A 20219-nucleotide genomic window follows, 5' to 3' on the forward strand; every position below is an offset into this window, starting at 1 on the left:
ATGTATTAGGGTACTAAAATAAGTATTTGTTTTAAAATAATAAACAATTATTTTCTCAAAAGCACAAATACCGATGGATAACTACTATTGATATTATTACTGATGTATTCATCACTATGTCTTTCCAGATTAACCTTGGCTGAAAATTATAAAATCTTAGACTATGACCTTACCTAAAAACTGTAATTACTGTAAACACGACAAGAGAACAATGAAATGTATGCATGCATCCTCTAGACAGGAAATTATAAATAGGATTTTAAACATTATGGCAGCAAGCATATTCAAGTTCAAATGCACAGAAGTGTTATCAAGCTACCCAAAACCACTCTATTTATTGATTTATTATTGGCATGTAAATTTACATTAACAGGGTCAGCTCCATTTCTGCATTTTGAACTATGATGAAAAGAAGGTATTTTGTTCAGAACACATTTAAGTATTAAAGTGGTCTCCTTTGTACGTATCTTTTCCCTAAACACTGGATTGTCTTTTGCTTGATTACATATCTAAACTAGAAAAACTGCATAAGAACGTCATCTCTGAACATGTGTTGATGCCCTGAAACAAGGCCTCACATTTTGTTTTCCAATGCTTTTTTTATGTAAGTTACCTTGTCAAGGGCACTCATAAAGTGTTGATCACCATTCAAAACAGTGTTGATGAGTTGAACAAATTTACTATGTACTTCCAAAACTGACTCCACAAACTGAGTTGGCATCTGAAAAAGGCAGATAAAACAGAAAGCAAGTTAATGAGAAAAATATTATCTACACACAAATATATCTACAATAGTTGTACATCTTTTCCTAATTATTCTTTCTGATAAAAGTTAAAATCATAGCGATTACGTGTTTGAGAGGATTGATTCTGCATTGTTGTCCTCTTACACTACTCTGAGTATGCTTTGAAAAAGAGTCTATGGCTACATTTACAGACATTTGAGTCTATATTGCTCTCGTGCTGTCTACACTTTGCCACCATACCCCAAAATCTTTTTATTAGTTCTTTCAAAAACCATCGACACTAACGCTTAAATAATAATTCTGTGATTCTGTGAAATACAGCAATCAAGCCGAAAAGCTACTGAAATAAGTGAACTGCTGCTTCTCCTACACACTGACTTCAGAGACAGAAAATCTGGACGAACCCTTTGAATTTTCTTATGTAGGATAGTTACCAATCTAATTTAGTGTGTCAACACTTCAGCATAACCTGTTGCATAGAAATTACCAAAATGAGTCCCTACACAGACAAGCAGGTAGGCAGCAATGCAACAGTGTGCAACGCACTGGCTGTATCACATGACAGCCCAAGTGCATTCTCAGATCACACATGAAAAATGTTTTGATGACAAAGTACTTAATCCACACAGTGCAGCAAGTATTTCACATTTTGAATTTATCAACATAAGGCTATGAAGCTGCATCATCTTCATGGCTCTGCATTCATTTCCCTATGTAGACACTTTTAGTTTGAAAGAATAAACTCAATAAACATACAAATAATCTAAATGCAAAATATACTGTTGAAGACTTTAGCCCATTTTCAATATGCACACAGGAGTCACAGAAGAGTAAGAACCCCTGTGCAGTCAATAAAAGAGTGAATTTACAACAGTTTGTATCTATATATTATTACAGACAGAAACACTGGGTGGCTGAAGTCAGCATCCGAAAGTGATCACAGATCTAGACAGCAAGATGTACACATGTACAAACATAATGCCAGATGAAAGTTTGTTTGTTTCTGAACAGCAATGCTGGAGGAACAAAAATGGAATAGAATAATTTAAATACGTATGAACAGAAAAAAGTGTAACACACTTTAGTAAAATAATTAAGCTACAGTATTTTCTGAAATTACACAAAAATATGAGACTAAAAAGCTATTAGTGAAAAACACCACACTGAAATGAGGACACGATGTCAAGCCTTTACAAATAATGTGTAATTAAACTAAATGGAATCATTGGTTCCTTATGTACAAGAACGGCAAACACCTCTGACTTAGAGAAATTCAGGAAAAAAAATACATACACAGAACAAAAGGACCTACTTGCCATGACAGCATTAAACAAACAACAATGAGAAATCTCTAGCTGTAGTTGTTTCTGGGTTAGATCACAACAACTGACTCTCAGGATAGGTATGTGTCACGCACCTAAGCGTGCTGATTAGAAGTTACAATTTACCCATAATGTTCCAAACCAATTTCATATAGACAAAATAAAAAAAAAAATATTAAAAACAAACAAAACAAAACAAAACAACAGAATAGACTAAAAAGAAAAGGGTAAACATTTCATCTGGAAAGTTAATCAAACAGGTAACTTGAGCTGCCTGAGGAAACTCACATTTTCCTGAGAAAGATTGCTGGTTGCTCTAAGGCCCTCATCATGGATATGGTTTTGTAGTTCCTGAATCATATGAGGTAAACCACTTGACACAGCACGAAGCAGAGTATACATATTTGCCATGTCTGTAATAGAGATACAATTTTATAGAATATGCTTAGAAATACTAAAAATCAACACTTAATATAGTACTACCATTTTACACAGAACTTTTCAAAGACTGAAACACGACCAACTGTTCTGAAAAAAAAAAAAACAATAAAAAATTAACATACACTGGACCACTGACAAAAGCAAAAAGGGAAATAGTAGGGCTAATATCAGTATTCATTGAGTATTGTCACTGTCACAAAGTCATTCTTCCAATACTGTTTATTTAGGAGAAACTCCAAGAAGAGATGTGGGCTAGTATGGAAAAGTATTGTGCCAGCTTATTTTTATCCTTGGCTTCACTAAATCTCCCTTAGCAGCAGCTCAGTAAAATTAATTAGGTATCTTCTTGACATTTCGTTATGCTCTAGTGATGGCTTGAAATTTTTCTCAGGTTAGAAAAGCTGTAAATAAGCAACTGCTTTTTTTATGAGTTTTGTTTTTTCTTTCTTAAGGACCCAAGCTCTGATCAAATTTGCCAAACTCTTTAGAAATTGAACACTACTACTGGATACAATTTGAGTTTGACTGTGAAAAATAATTTGTTTCACATAATGGATACCATCTTCCATGCAAGAATAAGCATTCTTTCAAGGGCAAAAGGCATGTAGTCATCAAGAACCAGATTTCTTTTAGTCAGGCAGGGAATATAACTATAGGAGCATCTCCCCTTATAAAAAGGATCTGGGACGAAAGGTCACAAAAGATTTAGGACAATAAAAAGTGGCTATGAAAAGAAGCCAAAGTATTTTATAATCCTGACTGATTATGATGATGAAGAATCTGTAAAGACAGAGTCATTGGTTTACAAATGAAGACATAAGCATAAAATATGATCAATTCTACAGGACACAGGACTTCAACGTGTTTTTAAGGCAACTAAGACGAGGAAAGAGTATTGGTCGAAATAAAGGGTTGTTAACAATAAAAAGAAGGTTTTGACTAGGTATTTGGAAGAGTAAGAATGTATTACATGGTAAAAGAAAAACGTCATTCAGGCTTTAATTGGGCTTTATAGGTAACAGTACTAGTACTAGCTGAAAATGCTTAAGCACACTGAAGGTCACTGAATAAAGATAGCAAATGGCAATGCTAAAAGAAGAAAACAAAAACCATTTCCACTTACTGTGACCATTGAGACTTACCGCTTCTTTTCTCTTGTCTGATAATATTGTGGCATTCTGCATGTAGAAACTGCAAGTGATCAGCTACCATTCTCTGTTGGCATTCATGAATTACTTTGCCATATGAGCTGGGATGCAAATATTTCCGACACCGCATTTCTTCATCTTTTAATCTACCCAAAACCTACAAACAAGTTTGTAAACTGAGAGCTGATGAAAAGAGCTGATGAAATATTAACAATATAGATATATAGAATCACGAATATAGAACAATATAACATTATATAATATAGACAATTATGTACCAATATAGACAACCAATATAGAACCATGAATATACAGCCATTTATGTAGGTAGAATGAGACACAAATAAGTAACACACTTTAAAAAAGAACTTGTCCAGGCTGATGAAAAATTACATTTGCTCTTTTGAATCAGCCTGTCTAACAGCTCTCAGTAGTTCTCAAAACTTCCTTTTCCCTTCAACTTTGTTCCCGGTTTCTCCTACTTCACTTCCTACTCCTCCTGAGGAAGTTTTACCACAACACCTAATTATATGATTGTAAGAGTCACTTCACTGTTCCAAAATCACGTGCTTGCATGTAAACATATACTCAAAAAGTATAGGAGTACATCTGAGCTATCAATAAAAACTTTCTTTATGACTTCAATGAAGGAAATAGGTATTATTATAAAATAAGTCATAATTACTTTTATGTCAGTATTCATATATTTGGTGAAGGTGAGGGAAGCCTAGGGAGAGAAGGGCAGCTGCAGGCTGCCAATGACAGACAAACCGAATCTGCATTTCTTTTGGTTTAGCTGAAGTCTTAGCCTGTTCCCCAATTTCACCTCAGGTGTGCAACCATTAGCTTTTGTTCCTTGTGGTTGAAAGCAATCTCACAGCCTTCTCAACTCATCTTGTTAGTGTGGGCAGCACAGCACTGAGGACTGACTCCTAGCCTTGTATTAATCTTTGCTTTCACAAGCAAGGTATAAGAATAGCAAGCAATTTAACCACAACCTGACTTCATACACCACAAAGCAAAACAAAAGAAAATTCACTCAGAGTATGTAATTTTTAACAATGCTCTGTAACAACTCTATCATATAACCTTCTCTAACCATCATGTTGCTAGAACTCATGCTACTACAAACAGAAGGAAAACAAGGAGGTGAGGAAGCAATACTCATCAACTTGATACAAGTCGGGTTTTGCCTTTTCTTTTACTTTTAATGAAATTGATTTATAATTTATTATAAAATATTTTAAAATTGACAGTCCATCCATAGGCAAGGTTTGTAGTTTATACTCAGGTTAACCATGACACTAAAAAGTACAGTTTAAACTTCACGAAAGCATACAACAAAGAATTATGGAGTTGTATGGGAAAACATGTATAATCAGTAAGTTGATAACATTAGATTTTAGTTATTGCATATGTACAGAAGAGTCTCTTACCTTCTCCATGTATTGTGAGCAATTTGACTCTTGCAATAAATTTGAAGCTTCTTGTTTATAATACTCCCCTGTTTCATTCAGAAAAGGACACTCAAAAATTTCCTGATAAAACTAAAAGGGAGATTTTTTTTTAAAGGACAAACAATGCATATACTAGGTTAAAATTCAAAATTAAAAAAAAAAAAAAAAAATCAGAAACGTGTATCTACCTTTAGGGGGAATTTTTTCTTATACTGTTCAACATGAACAAAGGAGTTAATAACCCCATGGATTACTTTCTGGTTTGGGTCTTCTCCACAGCGATCACTGAAATAGGCAAAGAGAACACTCATGAGAATGTAGGTATCTAGTGTAACTTCTCTGATAGCCAAATGAAATAAAATTGGATGAAAGCATTTTCCAGTAAATTCCTCTGCTTAAACTGGCAAAACTGAAGAAGATTAATCTTAAAAGGAAAAAAATGCACTCTTCTTTCTCTCCTAAACATTTAAATTGTTGAGACAGCAATTCAAAAACTGTTCAAAAGCATTTGCAGGTCATGAAATTTCCAAGTCTTTGCTAAGGATACAAGTATTCCAAATTACATACTCTAAGCAAGTACTTTAAAAGTTATGTTAAGTTCTATCTTGCATTTGTAGCATTTATTAAATAGACTACCTTCACACTCCTGCCCCTGCCAAAAAAAAAAAACCCAAACCAGTAATAATTTTTGTCAGCATGACAGCAAGCAGCACGCTATTTTCTTTTCTGAATATCTACTATTCAACACATAGTTGTCAAGTGGAACAAATAACATACTTGAAGCATCATCACAATTGTTAATCATACATTTGAAAAGGAAACCTTGCATCAAGTTCTTAGCTTCAAATGAGCGAGTTCAAGTGAAGAAAATATTATCTTTAGTCTCATTCAGTTGAAAACAAAAGTAATCAAAACAAGTGCTTTGCATGCTAAAACCATTAGTGTTCATTCCTTTGCAAAGACAGGAAATAATGGACCCAGACTTAGAGCAGCAGCAGCAGCAACTTACTTAAAACATCAACTGTTCTGAAAAAGACCACCTTTTACATACACTTTACAAAGAAGTAAAAAGTATTCCTTAGCTCCTCAGGTATTAAGTAATACTAAAATACGATTTACAAAGGTGTATTTACACTTAAGCATCAGCCGTTATAATTGCAAAGGTTTTAATTTTTAAATGTACACGTATATACATGTATATAGAACTTTAAATTTTACCCAGACTGCACTGAAAAATGAGTTCTCTCCTAGAAACCTATGCTGATATAGGAAAGTCATTAATATGAATGATTTAAAAAAAATTGAAAGGAAAAAAAGAAGTAAAGCCAGCAAAAATGCTTCACACCCAAGCATTACCATACACTCATCTAAGCTAGGGTGGAATGGAGGAGAAATAATTTTGCAGATTTTATCCATTTTGGTTTGGAATTGATAAAACCTCTAGAGAATGCCCAAGAGCATAAGCTACAGAGGTTTAGCAGGAAAACCACAGCAGGATACATACACCAGAACATAATCATGTGTTCGTAACACTGTTAATAATGTACATTGTTTTTAAATACTACCATATACCCATGATGGCTGGAAAAAACTAGCGCTCTTAACAGATCACAAGCAGTTACTGTATGGTTTACACAGCTTGGTCACCTGTTACAAACAAGCTGACCTACTGGGTAACTGCTTTAGAGGGGATGGGCTCATTTCCCCCAGGAGGACAGGAAGGTTTCCTGTGGTTCTGGTAGCTGAACCAATGGAATAAATCTGTGTTTAGGTACATATAATCACACCCTGCATTCTTGCCAATGTCCCTCTGCTGGGCCTGGTTATACAATGGCAGAGGCAGAAACATGCCACAGAAGGGAAGAACTGAAACACCAGAGCAGAGCCCAGACCCAGGTCCACCCTGGGAGGTCCAGGAGCATGGTCTGCTGCAGGATGCACGCAGCTTATGAACACGGCAGGATGTCCTTGTATGTGGAAAGCTAAGTAACTAAAAATTCAGCATATTACAAAGTAGGACTCTGTCAAGAGACAGGCCAGTCCACCTGAGGTTGGGGTACATGTATATAGGGTTTTGGATGTAGAAAGATACCGGTGACACAAACACAAGAAGCATTACTGTAGTAACAGACGAAGACCCAGCTCCCAGCTACCTGGTTCACATGCCACTTCACAGACTTCCCCCTTGCAGCTGCAGGAGGAAAGGGGGCAGCAAAGGTCAGGCCCAGGGAATTCAAAGGTCAATGTATCATTAGGAAAAAGCTTAAAAAGCGCAGGAGGTAGATGCTCCATGGAAAAGCACCAAACAGCCAGACAGGCTGTCCAAGCAGAGACCTAATAATACGAAGGCAATAAATGAAAAGAAACACAGTATGGAATGAGTTTTGCCTGCTCCAGCATCTGCAAGGTTTTGGTTTTTTTTACACAAATGGTACTCTGCTCCCAAGAATTTGTAATGCAAATGGCTAGTTCCAACAAAATTTGAAAGATCTTTTGAGAGTAATTTTCATTGAAGTTGTAGCAGTAAAAGCATTCACTAAACCAAAATGAATCCCGCCAAGGTGGAGGTCTATTAAATGTGTATTTTCTTTCTTGGCAATAGCGAGCAGGCAATTTGGATGCATACAACTACAGAGCAGCTGCATGCAATTTGAGGCAGCGATGGCACAGGACATCTTGGAGGGCAGAAGGGAGAGATGGTATTTGGTGCAAAGTCTGGACAAAAAGATAAAACGCTAGAAATGCAAATCCCACTAAGCTGGATGATGATGAGCTTTTTTCAAAAGAAATGAAGAAAGTTACACAACACAAAGTCAAGGAAGTTGTGCTGTTTATATTAACTCCACTTTGTTCCTATCTTAAGAATGAAGCTAGCAGTGGAAGTTTAATATGTACTGCAGTGTACTGCTATAGCCCCCACAGAACCTATTTAAAGGTACAATAATAAATACCGTACTCATTAAAAGAAAGTTCCACCATTGAAAAGAACTGCTCTGCTGTGTCAGACCAATGGCCTATTGAGAACAACTAACTATAGAATTCACTGTGAATTGAACAGCCTGCTTTGAACACTATTAAAAAGTTAAATTGCAATAGCTTTCCTTTCAAACAAATAGTGTAAATAATGTATCAGCTTAGACAGGAATAGGTTCAGTTAGTTAGGAAGTGTTAGTTTATCTTTAGTAGAGAAGCCTCTCCAGGTTAGTCTGTACTAAGCACTCATGTCATTTGAGATAGCACCTGAACAATTTCCAAATTATTTCTGTTTAAGAATTTCATAATTGAGTTTTCTCACAATTCAAGATCTTGACGGCTTCCTGTTGTGTTGAAACAAAAATGCGTAAGTTGAGATTCAGCTTGCCTTGTAGGAGGAGTGCTTGGGCTAGAGGGAGGGGGAAGAAAGTGTGTTATATTCAAAACTCTATATTAAGAGGAGTGCAGTCAGACAAGACAGGCTTAAATGATTTTACTGTTGTTCAAAGGGGCTAATTCTGTTCCCTTTTGCTCAGTCAGAGCCTTCTCTCTCTTGCACTGCTCTAGCACTCATCTAGTTCTTTGCTCAACTGACTCACCATGCCAATCTGGGAGAAATAATAGCCAAGACAGTTTCCAGTCATATTAGCAGTTGAGCTAGTTCACTAAGGGACTAGATGAGCACCAAGTTCAGCACAAGAAAGGCAGAAGAGCACAGCTTGCTCCTTTTTGGCAGCAGCAAACTCTTAAACCAGTTTAGCCATCTTGTTCAGCTGAACCACAAGTCACGACTTGTATTTACTTATTTTTATGTACCAAAAAAGTTTTGTTTATTTTATTGTAATGTATAGTGTATTTCACAACTTCATAGCTTCTAAAAAACTGATATGCTCAAGATTTGTCAGACGTTGTCTTCTTAAAATTTTTATTAAATACATAGATAAATAAACCCAAAAGCAAAATTTATGGCTGTGCTCCCCCTACCTTTTCCAGTACAGTAATAAACATACTCTTATATGGAACCACTTGACTACAATGTTGGTTATCGATTCTACATATCACTACATACTATGAAAAATCTGGTTATAAGGAGTTCAACTGTCCCATCTATGTAAATTTGGGTTTGGTTTTTTTTGTAAAACATTTTTACAAACCACACCATGCACACACTTAAGTACTACACTTCAGAAGGCATCTAATAGAGAAGTATATATATATATGTATTAGTAATTTTATTAAATTTTTAAGTAATATTCTTCCCATGCATATTCTTGCACTTCTGCCAGATGTAACTTATCAATACCCATCTCTTCAAAATTCTTGTTTAATCCCTGAATTGCTGAACTCAATGCTAAAATACATCTAACAGTAATTTGCAGCAATGTCTTCAAAATTGCCTCTTACAAACTGTACTGACCAGTAGAATTATAGCAAAGAACAGCAACAAGCCCATATGCCCATCACATGGAAAGGCCATCCTCAGAATACCCATAGCAAGCCCTACATTTCATGATACTAGGAAGAACAACTATAATAAGTTCTGTCTCATATAGCTTGCTACATGATATGCAGATCACACTGGCTAGAACTTAATATGAATTGTTAAGATGTGTATTCTGAGAAACAGAGTTGAATTAACTTCTTTGACATCACATCGAAGAATCCTTAATAACCAAGGGAAAAAAAAAAAATCCAGACTCATGTTTTATTTAAAACTTTCCAAATGGTTTAATAACAAATAATGTCAACTTCTTACAGTCTCAAAATTTTATGCTCCACAAGCCAGTAACAGTCTTGATCTAAATATCCTTCTGAGATCTGCAGCCAGCCTCAAGGTAAATACATACCATTATTTTAAGAGGCATCAGATGTCTGTTGAAAAAGGTTTTAACAGAATTCTACTCCAACCCACCAATGAAATACACAGAATGACTAAAACGCGTCTTCCATGTCACTGTGCTTGATGTACCAGAGCAGCATTTTCTTCACCATGTATAACAGAATCTTCATTTAGTATAAATAAATTGTTATAGTAAACATATGGATAAAGCAGCATTAACACTGGTTACAAAGCAAACATGAGTCAACAACTACAAGTAAATGCTTTCTGGCTTCAGAAATACCAGACAGAAATATCACGTCAGTTACTTAGTTGCCAAAAATTTGATTCAGGAAGGAAAAATAAAATTGTAGTAATAAAATCAGTTCTTGAATGTCTTATAAATACAGCCTTCTTCTGACCAAGTGCTTGTCCAAGGAACCTCAGTCAGCCAAATTGTCTCACTCAATTTACCTACACTAGTCTGGTCACTTGAGTCAGGCATGCAATCACTTAAAAAGACCCCAGCCATTAGGCAACCCTAGAGCTACCCTGAACAGTAGTAAAAGTGTAGAAACCGATGGAACTTACAACTACACATAAGGCCTGCAGTATATTTCAAAATTTCTGTTTACTCATAAATAAAAAGATTCTTTAGGAGTTAAATAGTACAAAAGTTTTAAATCAAAGCTTTAAAAGTCCCAAGCCCTGTAACTACCAGGGTCTTTGCTTTAGAGTAACAAAAGTATCAGAAATAAAATAGGAAATTCCCTCAAAGTGCAAAAAAATTGATTTCAATTTCATTGCAGTGAAGTACCAATAATGTTAAGTGAAGTCACTCTTCTGAACAACAGAAAAATAGAAGCTTAAGTCTCCCGGGCAGATAAGCAAGAATCATTTTGGGTCCCATGCAAGGAAACATAGCTTTTCTAGCTTTGGCAAATTTTTCTGTAAGTCCTGGTCCTTTAGTTTACTGACAGCACAGAATCCATTAACAATCAGCATCAGGTGGAGAAAAACGCAAAAGGCATCCTATGGGACCTGAAGAATTATACTAACTACTCCCCAATTCAATTGATTAGAAGGGTTACGTTACTGAAACATTAAAGATCACTACCCTCAGATTGCAGCAAATTAATTATTTTCAGAGTCTTTTTCTACACATGCAAATCACAGATATGTAGCTATAATGAGAAAAGCCGACAGAACACCATCATCATCAGGTAATGAGCTATCTTTGAAAAACAAAAAAACATAAAAGAATTTGTTTAAAGCCCCCAGGCTTTTTAAAGTAAAAAAGTGCAATATCCCCACACACTGTGTAAAAGTGAAAAACAGACAAGCACTCACTTTTTTATTTCTCGGAGGAGCATCCGGATAAGGATAGCCTGCAGTGGCTCAATCATTAATTTTCTCCACATATCAAGAGCTAGCTGTCAGAAGACAATGCAAGCTTACGTCAATAAAAAATGCCAATAAAACCCCCCCAAAAAACCCAAACAAAACCAAAGATGACACAATTCCCATCCAGGATATCAAAAATTAAATTGTTAGATACCCTCTCCTTTCTCCTTTCTAAATTATTTTGTTTGCCTCACACAAACAATGTGTCATTATGTTATTTTAGCATCTTTCTTCCAGAACATCTGACTGCATTTGGATGAAGATCACACAGATCTGTACACTAGCAGCATCAAACAGAATTTCTAGTCAGGCGATGTCTGAATGCATGCTTCCCAATCTGCATTCTTTCTACATACCTAATAGGACTGATTTACTTATTCCTTGATTCCACTCTATCAAGGATTATCAAATGCACATAACGACCATAAGCAAATCGGTTATGAGGACAGGTTTTGAGTGTAAATATAAACAAAACATCTGCACAGTAATACGTAAGTAACATGCCTAACTGAAGTGTTTGAATGTGTGCAGACACCACTATTTCTAAAAATGATAGCAAAATACACCTCAGTTGCCAAAAGAGAACGTCCCTTAGCCAATTTGTTAGAGGTCAAAGATACAGAATCCTTACATCAAACACACAGAGAGCACCTCCAAGCTAAGGTGCATACAGCTTCGGCAAAGTGCTGCAAGATAATACTTGACTTGAATGGAATTCAAATCACTTTCATATGAGGGATGGGTCACCCTATCAATCAAATGGACCAAAATATCTCAGACTTTAGTGGCTGAAGTATTGCTTCCAAAACATACCATTTTTGAAAATACAACTGCAATCGTTCAAAGGAGTTTGTACACTTAAGTTAAAATCAGATTTAAAACCCAAAGGAGATAATGTGATCCCTCATATGGGGGGAATACCCACACATGTCTGAGACTTCTAAAAAACACTTACCACTGAATAGTAGACTGAAAAAATGAAAGTACCAAAATCAGTAAGGACAGAGGAAAAATTACTACTAAGAAAGCTTTGACACAATTAACAGGACCTCAGCTTTAAAAATTAAAATATTGACCACAAAAAAAAATTAAAATTAAAATAGATGCCTCTATACCAATGCCCGTAGCATGGGGGACAAACAAGAGGAATTAGAGATGTGTGCATGACAGTGGGAGTATGATATAACAGGCATCACAGAAACATGGTGGGATGGCTCCTATGGCTGGAGTGTTGGAATGGAAGGTTACAGGCTCTTTAGAAAAGACAGGCCTGGCAGGCAGGGATCGGGAATTGCTACTTGTGTTAGGGATAGGCTGGAGAGCATGGAACTCTGTCTGGGGACAAGTGAGCAGTCGACAGAGAGTTTGTGGGTCAGGGTTAAAGGGAGAACAGCGATGGGGGACATTACTGTGGGGATCTGTTACAGACCAGCTGATCAAGAGGAATCTCTGTATGAAGCACTCTATAGACAGACAGGAAAAGCCTCTCACTCACAGGCCCTTGTTCTCATGGGGGACTTCAACCACCCTGACATCTGTTGGAGTAAAGGTAAGGCCCGGCACAAGCAATCAATCCAGGAGGTTCCTCGATTGTGTGGAAGACAACTTCCTTCTGCAAGTAACAGAGGAACCGACAAGGAGAGGTGCCATGCTTGACCTCCTGCTCACCAACAGCGAAGGGCTCGTTGGAAATGTGATGCTCCAAGGCAGCCTTGGATGCAGTGATTACGAGATGGTCAATTCAGCAACTTGATGTACTAGTTCAAGAGACTTTTTCTCCTCAAAGAGAGGGACTGATCTTACTTGTCAACCTTGATTGACAATACAGAACACGGCAGTTTCTTCCATTTTCCAGAATCCAGTTTGGGAAGTTGGGGAGGGTGGGGGTGAGGGAACAGAAGGCACATCTTAACTACCTTTTAGCTCAGGGCTCTCAGAATCATTGAAAACTCAGAAGTCCAAACACGGTGATAGGAGCCCAACTCAGAAAAGCAGTATCCTTCACCATGCATTCATTAACAGAGACAGAAAAAAAATTTAAATCTCCTGCAAGCACTGCCACACTACTTTCATCAACTGATCTCATCCTGCATTTTCCTAGTACAACAATTACTGAGTGTCTGGAATGCTTATCAGGATGATAAACTGTTTGAAGCCATGCCCATATACATCACATACACAACTCAGATGTCTCATATGTACCTACCATTACATACCCAAGAAGAACTAAGCAAGCATGTACTTGTTTAAGATTACTGAAAACCTCACAAAGTTTTATTAACACACAGGAGTGATGCTGGGACAGAAACTTCAGTATATAGAGAGTACAGTTCTGCTTCTGCAAACACTGGGCATTATTTCTCGCTGAAATAACTTCATGCTGAGATTGAAGAGAATTACATATAAAAGAGACATGTTTGCTTTTGGGTAGATAAAGGACAAATCACTTCAGACATCTAAAGAGGAATAAATGATAATTCCTTCCATTATTTCAACTGTTCATCTCTTTATAAAGACCTTTATCAAAGCCACTAGTGCAATCCAAAGAATAAAACATAGAAACCTACACAGAGACCATAATGAAGGAGAAAATGCTTTCAAAACAAAGACTTGATAAACTTGGTGAGTGCCTTGCACGTTAAGAAATGTGAATTACTTTATTTCTGGGGCAATGAATTCACCAAAACCAGTGCTGCAATTCAATGCATTAACCTACTTGAGCGTAGGGCTCAAGCCTCCATTCTTTTTCTGGGCAAAGGAGTAACTGCCATAAACCTAATCCTACTCTAGTAACAAAGACAGATTATCTTTACTGCCTCAAGATCCAAAATTCACCTCCCACTACTACCAATTACAAAGACAGAATTTGTTAAACAGAAAGGGAGTCTTAGGGAGTGAGATAATGAAAAATTCATTAGTAGAATTCCAGACATCATCATCTGAACATCTTCATCAAAACCCAAAGGCTGCCAGCTACAGTTTGAGAATCTTGACCCTCCCCATAACCTGCCCAAGTGATGAGCTAGGGATGTACCATCCTAGGAATGACTGCTGGGAAGCCTGAAGAAAAGTGTGAGTCATTGTCCTTCCTTAAGATTCCATCAACATGAGGAAAATGAAATACTCAAAAAAAAAGTTGAATTATTTTGTTGTTCATTGGTAAACATATCATAGGGCAGAAAACTATGGACAAAGGCTGCCGCTACCATCCTTCAGGTGATATCTCAGAATGGTATAGAACATTGAAACACAGGAAGAATTCATTAATACAACAGCATCACACAGCACCAAGCACAAGCCTAGACCTATTCCCAGCCCCCAAAGCATCTGAACTAACAGTGATTCACAGAGCTAAAGACTACCTTTGACAATTGTGGGAACAGACTTGGCTAAAACTCATTCTGAGGAAATAAGGAATAACATTTATGCCATTTTGAGATATCACAAACAGTGCAGCAATATGTACTTCCAAGCTCTGATAAGCCTTTACAGACACCACTGATCAGCAAGCCTTGGAGAGAGCACAGGTAGCTGAGAGAATTTTCAATCCTAAACTGCCTTGACTTAAAGTACATCATGTTTCTGGTGGTTTTCTTCAGCCTAGCCCCCAGCCTGTCAGCCTTTTTAAGTCTGGTTTTTCTTTCAAAATCTCTACCCAAATTGCTAGAACAGAAGTACGAAACAGCTTGCCCTAGAAAATAAGATGTAGAGAAGACTAACCTCAGCAAAAGCTGTTACATTTTGTGACATCAAGAAATAGAAGCCTAAAAGTAGCATTTCAAGGGTTTCCAAAAACAAAAGCAGTGCTTCTTCAAAATATTTTCTGGATAGTAGCATCACTTAATAAAACAAAATTTTTCTGCAAAGTGGTATCTATTACCACATTTTATACTGAAGCTCCCCAGTAGTTTTCGTATTTGTCCCATCACTATATTTTTCTACATCAAAACTGTAACCTCATTTTACAAAGGGTTCAGTGCTTATATCTTCTACTGTATTAACTATTCAGATTCTGCGACCTAGAAAAGTCAGATTTAAAAGGATGCAGCCAGACATACAGCACTTCTGAATATAGTTTATATCCACTCCCATTTTCAAAGATACTTACCTCTCCTATTTCCATCAATGGTTCATTCATATCCACCCCTCCATAACCATACTGAAGATCGGCTTCAGTCAATTTGTTCTTCTTAATAAACTGTGTGTTGAGGTACCTATAGAAATAAAGATATTCTAATCAAAACAGGCAAAAATTAAGCTTGTGGGATTTTATTTTTTTAATAAATTTGGAATCATGGAATGTGTTCCACATCACAAAAGATAACCTCTTATAACCAATCTCATTGCTATATGTAGGAAATTCTTAAAATACAAATTGCTTCCATTTCAAAGACCTTACATCATATTAGATAAAACAACACAGTGTTAGCAATTGAGATACCCAACAGCAGCATGAGAGATCACTGTCACCACTTTCTTGGTGTGCAATATATTTATGTAAGAATTAAACTTTTCAACATACTCTACTATATTATTCATACACATATATGCAAAGTAACTGCTAAATTCTGGGCAGCTGACTAGTACCAGAGTGATAGTAGTCTGTTTAGTTTTAATGATAGAAAAACAATCCCGAACATCAGCTATTTTTAGGTAAACATGTATTTACTTCTACCTGTAATGTTTATTATTTTGCATTTCTCTCAGGCTAAGACACAAAAATAGTGTAAACTTTTACAGGGCCAATATTTGTCAGTTAGGATTCCTTACTCAGGTCATGATAACTAGCAAACAGCTGTATTACAAACTTTAAAGAGAAGAATTTGGAGAAATTATTTTAATTAACAGCTACAAAAAATGTTATAAATGCTTTTCTTTAATTTAGTATTCACTACTGTATGTATAGTTATTACAAAGAACAGAAAATGGTTTCTGTGCAAGACCTGATAAAACATCCCTCTTAATTCTCAGTATTCCCTTAAAAGAAATACAATGGTTCAGTTTAAAAATGAACAGAGTCCAACTAAGGAAGACTTGTGTAGTGGTGACAAGCTGGAATACTAGCCTAGCCTACTAGGCTACTAGCAGGCTACCAGTAGCCTAGCCTACTTTCAGATCCCAGAGTCTTACAGAGTACTATAAACTGCTCTGCTACCATCAATAACCACCATAAATTGTAGATGCAAGTCTGCGTAGAAGATTATAGGCCTACCATTTCACATACAATTTGCGTGGACATCCAAATAGCTGGAACACAAGCCTTAGGCATGCTCCTTAATGATACTCAGCCCCCCCCACCCCACCAGCGAACAAAGGCAGCAGCCACCATTCTGCTTTTCCCTGTTAAGCTTACTAAAAAGGAAAGCCCTATGCTCTCCTCATTCACACCCTCTTTCATCAGTACATGTCTTCTCAGCAAATCCAGATCGGGCAACTGATTAATCTTAAAACTAACATAGCCACAAGTGAATAAACAAATCTAACCTAGATAAGGTAGCCCAAGCAAAAAGGGGATGGCAAGAAGCAGGCAGGCAGAAACACTCCTGGCAAGAGCTTCACCACGCTCTGTCTCAAAACCAAATTTGCCCACATTTCCTCTCTCCTTCCCCTACTTTTACCATCAACTTCCAGAATCAAGAACAAGCAAATAACTGCAAAACATATGCAAACAGTATAATCTCAAACCAAGTTCTCCACTGAAGTCATTAACCATTTTTCACCTTGAATAACTGCATCAAACACTTCCTCTGTACTTCTTACTTTTAGAAGACAATCCATAAGGCTCATCTATAACTTACTGTGAAGACAAGAGTTGGTCCTGAATTGATAATATCAGAAATTGCCCACTGACTCTTGCTACTATTGAGATAAAACTTTCAGGTGAAAATTTGAAATGCCTGATCATACAGCTCAGGCCCAATTACTTGATAGTGCACCTGTGCAGGCTTATGCTTTATTATCTGATGATGAAAATGGCAACAAGATGAGAAAACTGAGGCTTGCTTCCTTTCATGGTATTAGCAAAGCAACATACCTTTTGGTACCCACACCTCAAAACACATCCACCAAGCTTCCACTCCAGAAAAAAGTTAAAAAGGTTGCAATGTAGAAGACTACTACAAGACTTATTCAAAACAAATACCTACTTTAAAGCAGAATACTGAAAGATGGTGTTACATCTAAACTAGCAGTATCAGGAAAATGTCTGGTACATGAATATTTTTGTGGGCCATTTGTTTCAAGGATAAGGGACTTGGTAATACAGCAAAATAAAATAAGTTAGGTATTTAGCAAAGAAAAAAAACCTGCAAAAAAAAAAAAGTAAGAATTAGAAGGGTAGCTAATTATTTGGGACAGGTTACTTGGTAACTTTCAAGTATTTGGTACTTTCAGATCAACCAAGAACAAAACTGTAACCACAGGTTACTGTTCTAGACACAGTGACCACACTCCCAAAGCAACATTACACATCTCAATAGCCCACTGTGTCCTTGAGGGGTCGGATTTCAGAAGCCTTGTCAGATGGACTAGACTTTATTTCTTGTAATGTTTTATTTGGTTTTAGTAGTTTGAATTACACACTCCTGGATAAGAAACCAGTATCAGTGTTGGCAAAATAGACATTGTGAAATTCGGCTTGAATCTAGTAAACCTAAAAGCATACCTATCTCAAGTCAGCTCCTGGTTATTTTATGTGCCTCATGATAAAGCCAAAAGAATCTACCTCTTTTAAGTCTTTGTGCATCCAGGATATGACACCACAAAACAACATGCATTTATCTGTATGTTTAGAAGTACCACAATTCTTTAACTAAAATGGGTCAACGCCCTGTATTCAGATTTTTTCATCCTCTGAAAGCTCTCCAAAGATAAACTTCTGTATAGCCACCATTTTTGGTGTCCCCCCCCACCTCCTATGCCTATAGTCAGACTGCTACACTGGTCCCCAAAATGGCACGTGGGTCTAGCAGAACAGTATACAGGAATAAACCTAAACTGAAGCTTTCTGAAAATCACACCAAGAATGCTGCTAATGATTTTGACACTCCACTGCAAGTGCTCATGGGCAAAGAAATGGATAGACCTTATGTGGCAATATCATTCACTCTACTGATGTACAGGAGGCAATTTTTAAAAAGTAACTAATTAGCTAGGACTATTACAGTTTGTTTTCAGAAGCATTCAGTTTGGTTTTTAAGATTTTCTTCATCCTAGCACTTGCACAATTAAATGGCTTTGCAAGCTACAGAAAGCATATGCAACCGCATAAAGAGATAAATGGGTACATTACAGTGCAGAGCATGAGACATACATAAGATGAAGATACGCAGAGGAGCACAGAGAAAAGACAAGACATAATGGACACAAGCTGCAGCATGACAAATTCCAAACAGACACAGAGGGAAATTTCTTAGAATGAGTAATCAAACACTAAAACAGGCTGTTCGCAAAGGCAGCAAAATTTCTGTCCTTGGAGTTCAGAATATGACTCAACAAAAACCTAAGCAACCTGGTTTAACTTTTGAAGCTAGCCCTACTCTGAGCACAAGGTTGAAATGGATGCCTTTCAGAGGTTCATTCACACCTACTTTTTTTTTTTTTTTTGCTAATGTTTCAATGAAAACATGCAATGGCAACTTCACAAGAGCTATATTAAAAGCACCAGAACCACTGTGCTTTATACAAGCAGAATGCTTTAATGTGTATTGTATAAATACACAAATTGTATAAAATGTAGCATGCACATACAAGTGCTCAGTGCTGGATGTTTTCATAATCCAGTATCTGTTCTGATTCACTCTTAAAACAGATTACTCACTGGTTTACAGGTCTGTAAAATAGGGTTAAAGTAATTTACCACAATTTGAAGATTAGCTAATAAATGAAAGCCATTTCATTACGAAGCACTGCAGAGACTAAAACCTTATCAACCCAACAGCTGTATCAAAATGATGAGACCAATAATAAATAGCTGATATGGAAATAAATCTCCCACAGTTACCAAATGCTCTAGGTGAAAATGAAGACAGTTCTGCCAATGGAAGAAGTTTCAGTAGAAAAATATCACTAATACTGGGTCTCAAATGTTGATGGCACTTCTTGTTTAAATCTTCCCCACACTTATTGTTACATAATCAGTAAACAAGATTAAGACCTGCAGCTTCTTAACACTTAGAAGAAAGGGGACTGGAGAAGAGGATTGGAACTATTATCAGTTTGAACTGTGTTACAGTTTACTGTTGATACTATTAGAATCAGAATACAATTTACTCCTATCATGACAAAACTGGCTGAAGTTTAATCCTGAAAGAGAAGGAAGACGTCTCACATAAAAAGTACAAAAATAAACGGAACTAAAATTAGCTGAAAGGACTAAAAATTACTATACGTTAACATGCTAGTATTATTACAAGTGCTTGGAGGAAACAAACAGAAAAAAAAACACAAACTGGAACAAAGCGAAAGTTGCACTACGTGCATTTACTTTTCAGGATTTTATTATGATCAGATTTTAAAACTTCAACTGTTAAAACAATATAAGAAAACTCTCCAGGTTACCTGAAATAAAGGTACACAAACCAGATGTTTTACAAGTACAGTTAAAACAGTTACAGCACCAAGACACTGATAAGCTCCCCTGTCCTGCATTGTTTTTATCTATCACGTTCATCATCAGAACTTACAAAAACAACTGAAGAAGTTCTTTTAATATGAAGTGTTCCTTATTCCACCAGTTTTATCACCTTGGTTTAGTCATGCATGTATATGATTTTAGTTTTCAAAATGAATCCAAATTTGTTTTCCTAGTAAAATGCAACCAGAGGGGTAGGTAAAAAAATCCCAAACCAAAATCACACCAAAGAAAGAAAATATTGACTCTGTTGCCAGTCACATGATTGGTCTTGAAT

At 36.5% G+C, this 20219-nt stretch overlaps 1 protein-coding gene across 4 annotated transcripts in view; it reads right to left on the bottom strand.

Moving 5' to 3' along the window:
* The window catches only part of CUL2 (cullin 2), a 52056-nt gene that overhangs the window by 17923 nt on the left and 13914 nt on the right, over window positions 1–20219 (bottom strand). For 2 of the 4 annotated variants that reach the window (XM_080610279.1, XM_080610280.1), the window contains exons 5-12: window positions 15419–15524; window positions 11257–11339; window positions 8410–8496; window positions 5303–5399; window positions 5094–5204; window positions 3652–3814; window positions 2357–2481; window positions 614–721 (exon numbers count right to left, since the gene is read on the bottom strand). In XM_080610279.1, the coding sequence (XP_080466405.1) occupies window positions 614–721; window positions 2357–2481; window positions 3652–3814; window positions 5094–5204; window positions 5303–5399; window positions 8410–8496; window positions 11257–11339; window positions 15419–15524 (880 nt within the window). Of the gene's footprint in view, window positions 1–613; window positions 722–2356; window positions 2482–3651; window positions 3815–5093; window positions 5205–5302; window positions 5454–8409; window positions 8497–11256; window positions 11340–15418; window positions 15525–20219 lie in introns of all 4 variants that reach the window. The other 2 variants (XM_080610281.1, XM_080610282.1) reach the window with 2 other exon arrangements.

This window comes from Psittacula echo (genome assembly GCF_963264785.1).
Source record: "Psittacula echo genome assembly, chromosome: 2".
In the NCBI taxonomy this organism is placed as follows: Eukaryota; Metazoa; Chordata; class Aves; order Psittaciformes; family Psittacidae; genus Psittacula; species Psittacula echo.